The sequence below is a fragment of the Emiliania huxleyi genome (assembly GCF_000372725.1).
Source record: "Emiliania huxleyi CCMP1516 unplaced genomic scaffold EMIHUscaffold_109, whole genome shotgun sequence".
NCBI lineage: Eukaryota > Haptophyta > Isochrysidales > Noelaerhabdaceae > Emiliania > Emiliania huxleyi.
This window is the reverse complement of record NW_005201851.1, coordinates 304751-309191: the sequence shown is the minus strand read 5'-3', so window position 1 is coordinate 309191 and position 4441 is coordinate 304751. Positions and strand designations below refer to the sequence as shown.

The window sequence follows — 4441 nt, the reverse complement described above, 5'->3', positions numbered from 1 at the left end:
TTCGTGGCAGCCGGCGGCGTATGTGCCGACGCGAGCCCCGCCTCGCCGTCCTCGAACGCACGGCAGCGGGCCGGGTCCGCGCCTGGCGAGATTGTGCCCGAGATCTCGCCGAGGTGCGGTCGGTATCGAGCCGCGAACGACTGCGCTGTTACTCGAGGAATCTTCGGCCCCATCTCGGCTGGCTCTCGGCTGCATCTCGAGGCCCGCGCCGAGGCGCCGCGCGGCCTCGAGGAAGATGTCCGGCGCGGGCTTGCCTGTTCAGTCCCAAAGTCGACGGCTGTCCTCCACGTCTCGCCCCTCGCCTCTTCTATCCAAGGCGTGCCCGCCGCCACCTCGTGTCACTTCGTGCCATCTCGTGCCATCTCGTGTAATCTCGCGCCTGCCGCCACCTCCGCCGCGCACACCACGTTCCCCAGCCTCGAGTTGAAGATGTCCGCGAGCCCAGCGCTCTCGAGGTGCCGCTCCACGTGCTCCCGCAACCTGTTGGCAGCCTCCTTTCGATAAGCAGTCGGCGCGTTGTCGGCGCTCGACGTGCCGCTCGCGCGACCCGCTGGTGGCCAGGCAGACGGGCACTCCTCGCGCGAGCGCCCCACGCGCGAGCGCCACCACGCACGCAATCGGCGCCGGCGCGCCGATCTTCTCCTCGGCCTGCAGGTGCGCCCGCTTCTTCTCCGCCAGAAAGGCGGCCACAAAGGCGTCGGTCGCGTCGGTGCCCTTTTGAGCGCGGTGCATCTCCCGCACGATGTCGGGCAGCGGCTTGCCCGCGAAGCCGTAAAAGTCGTCCTCCGACATCGATAGGCCGTGCTGAGGGCACACCTCGGCCCACGAGTGATAGAAGAGTGGCATCGTGTCAATGAGCGTGCCGTCGCAGTCGAATAGGAGGCCGGCCAGGTCGGCGTCAGCGACAAAGTGCGACCCGACGGTGCGCTGGCCGTCGGGGAGAGACATAATTGACCCTCGTTCCGACGAGCGACCGCCGACGAGCGACCAGTACCTGCACGAAGAGGGAGGCGGAGTGTGGAGAGAACAAGAAAAACGCGGCAGCGCTTCCATACCGCCCTGGTGTCCAGCCCGAGCCTGGCTGTTCTCACGCCTATTCATCTGACTGCAATCGTAAATACCTAACTGAGGCGACCAAGAAACAGAAACTGAGGCGACCCAAGGCACGAGTAGTGGAGGCGGAGCAGCAAAAAGAAAAACGGCCCGGCGGGCAGGAGCCCCACGGCATTCAAAGTGCAAGCACCGGCCCGGTGCCGTGTGGGTGAGCAACCTGCACCCCACTCCCTTCGCGCTGGTGTCCAGCCCGAGCCTGGCTGTTCTCACCCCTATTCATCTGACTGCAATCGTAAATACCTCACTGAGGCGATTAAGAAACAAGAAAAATATCCTCCAACTTGGGGCAAGGCGGGACCGTAGTCCGAGCCCGATGGCGATGCCTCACTGCCCCGGCGCCAACGCCTCGACCTTCTTTGGCAGCAGCTGGTTCGTCTGGTCCTCTCCGTGGCCTAGGCAGGCGTCTTCGCCCCTGCCCCAGGTAAAGACGGCGCCGTCGGCGGTGAGGGCGAGGCTGTGGAATGCTCCAGTCGACACGGCGATGACGCGCTGGCCAGCAAAGGCCTCGACCTTCTTCGGCTGCTGCTGGCTCTGCTCGTCGCCGTGGCCCAACCGGCCATTGCCTCCATTGCCCCAGCTCCAGATGGCTCCGTCGGAGGTGAGGGCGAGGTTGTGGCGGGCTCCAGCCGACACAGCGACGACGCGCTGGCCAGCCAAGGCCTCGAGCTTCTTCGGCAGCAGCCGGTCCTGCACGTCGCCGTGGCCCAACCGGCCAAAGGCTCCCCAGCCCCAGCTCCAGACAGCGCCGTCGGCGGTGAGGGCGAGGCTGTGGGCATCTCCAGCCGACACAGCGACGACGCGCTGGCCAGCAAAGGCCTCGAGCTTCTTCGGCAGCAGCCGGTCCTGCACGTCGCCGTGGCCCAACCGGCCAAAGGCTCCCAAGCCCCAGCTCCAGACAGCGCCGTCGGCGGTGAGGGCGAGGCTGTGGCGGGATCCTGCCGAGACGGCGACGACGCGCCACCCAGCAAAGGCCTCGACCCTCTTGGGCAGCAGCTGGTCCTGCTCGTCACCGTGGCCCAGCTCGCCAAAGGCTCCCCAGCCCCAGCTCCAGACAGCGCTGTCTGCGGTGAGGGCGAGGCTGTGCGCGGCGCCAGCCGACACAGCGAAGACGTGATGGCCATCAAAAGCCTCGACCTTCTTCGGCTGCCACTGCTCCTCCTCGTCGCCGTGGCCCAGCTTGCCCTCCCCTCCATCGCCCCAGCTCCAGAGGGCACCGCCGGCGGTGAGGGCGAGGCTGTGGTACACAGCCGACACGCTCACGGCGCGCTCACCCAGCGTCGACGGGAGGCGGGTCGGCGTGTTGAGCCGCGTCACGCCCTCGCCGTGCCCGAGCAGGGCTGGCGCGTAGAGCGGCGCTGAGCCGCACGACGAGAGCCGCCCCTCGCCGTCGATGAAGAGACTGTGCAGAGCGCTTCCCGCCGCCCTCGCCGGCGGGTTGGACTCGCAAAGCAACGCTGCGAAGCACAGCCACCGCACGGCGCAGACCTCGCCCTCTGGCTGCGCCGGCAGCTCGAAGCCGCGCTCTTGCGCCCACAAGCGGATGCCCTCCACCGCTAGCGAGCCGTGGAAGAGGAGCGAGACGGCCGCGGCGCGAGCGATGTCGAGGGGGTCGCAGCGAGAGACGACGCGCACGAGGAGGTCCGTGGGGAGTTCGAGGAGGCGGGTGGGCGGCGGCGTGTCTGGCGAGGGCGCGGCGGTGGCGGCGGGTGCGAGGCGGCGCGAGCGGCGCGGCGGAGTGGACATCGCGAGAAAAAGAATTAATGACGCCACCGATAAAAATTCAAAAAAAAACTCTCGCACCTAGTGGGGAGGGAAATAGCGGTGGCGAGACACACGTGGCCAGCCGATGCGTGGCTGTCTCATCCCGAGGTTCCCTCGCCGGCCGCCTCCAGCCAGCGCGGGCACGCCGCGTCGGGGTGGCCGCGGTACAGCCAGCCGTCGGCCAGCACCGCGCTCTCGCTCTCGTGGAGGGCGCCCTCCGGAGGGATGTGCCTCCAGCAGCGCTCGCACCGCGGCGCCGTCGCGCGCTGCACGAGCAGCCGCACCGACCAGCCGGCACACCCCTCCCCGCCCTCCGCGCCGCCCTCCGCGCCGCCCTCCGCGCCGCCCTCCGCGCCGCCCTCCGCGCCGCCCTCGGCCACGATCTCTCCCCCGCCCCACGCGGCGACGGCGGCCGCCGCGTCCTCTCCCTCGCCACCGGCGGCGGAGGCGCCGACGACACGCGTGCCACACGGACACACGGTGTACTAGCACGGCGCATCCTGCGCCGTGCCCCATGAATGTCGATACTCCAGCATCACACCCTCTGTGCCACAATCGTGTCACGTGGACGTCCCTTAGTCGGCGCGTCTTGTCTGTCGCGATGTCCTAGACGTCGTGCCTTTCTGGTCCTTTACAACCCTTCAGCCAGCCACCCTCCGGCTCTGAGCCTCCGCGCTCAAAACGACCCTACCTACCCCGTCATGACGGCCAAGCAAAAAGAAGTTTACAACAAAAAGAAGACAGACTTGAACCAAATTTTCGTTTTTCTTTTCTCCTTGCCCGCCGCTGTCTCCGCCGTCTCCGCCGTCTCCACCTTGCTGTGATGCTCGAGACCTCCCAGCGGCGCACCGGCGCCGCCGCCTCCCCGTGGTGCTTTGACGGCTCAGCCGCCGGCCCGTCCTGCAACACGTGCTCGCGCTACGCGCAGGGCGCCTGGGTGCAGACTGAGAAGCCGCCGCTCTACCGGCTGACCTCCTCGCTTCTCGCGGTGCGAGCGGGGGTCTCCATCTCGAACAGGTCCACACACCACTACGGCAATTGCGCCGACCAGCACGAGCGCCGCCACGGCGGGCGCAGCTCCATCCCCGAGCGCGAGTGGCGGCCAACCGGCTGCAGGCTTGAGCAGTTTGAGCGCGAGCGCGCGTGCGCCACGCTCCGCTCCGTGGGCCGCAGCCTCCTCATCGTCGGCGACTCGACCACCGGCCAGCTCTTCCTCTCAATCAGCATGATGCTCGGCGCCACGCTCGGCCGCAACCGCGACAAGAAGAGCGTGCTCAACGACGTAACCGCATCCGCGTGCAACGACACGGTGCGGATCAGTTTCGTGCGGCGCGACCTACTCCTCTTTGCGATGCACCAGCACGAGATCGGGCAGGTGCGCCGGTGCAACCCGCGCTTCAGGGAGCTCATCGGCACCAGCCTCTATCCGCGCCGCGCAAGCATTGCGGACGCCGTCGTGCTCTCGACAGGGCACCACCACCCGGCGGTGCAGGAGCAGCTTGGCCGCTCGGCCGACGCCTTCTTCACGCGGAGCCTCAACCACACCCTCCAGTCGATCGCGCGGCTG

The 4441-nt window shown here is 68.1% G+C and overlaps 2 protein-coding genes across 2 annotated transcripts in view; one reads left to right on the top strand and one right to left on the bottom strand.

Annotated features, from left to right (window-relative positions):
- Positions 1–338: 338 nt before the first annotated feature.
- EMIHUDRAFT_223390 (hypothetical protein) lies at positions 339–948 on the bottom strand (the record flags this gene model as incomplete). The annotated part of the gene is made up of 2 exons (XM_005792207.1): positions 339–494; positions 574–948. The coding sequence occupies 2 exons, from the start codon at positions 946–948 to the stop codon at positions 339–341; spliced, it is 531 nt and encodes a 176-aa protein (XP_005792264.1).
- A 2749-nt stretch (positions 949–3697) lies between these two features.
- EMIHUDRAFT_223389 (hypothetical protein) overlaps positions 3698–4441 on the top strand; it is a gene marked incomplete at both ends in the record, with an annotated part of 983 nt that continues 239 nt past the window's right edge. Inside the window, one exon of the mRNA XM_005792206.1 lies at positions 3698–4360. Within this exon, the coding sequence (XP_005792263.1) occupies positions 3698–4360 (663 nt within the window). The remainder of the gene's footprint in view (positions 4361–4441) is intronic.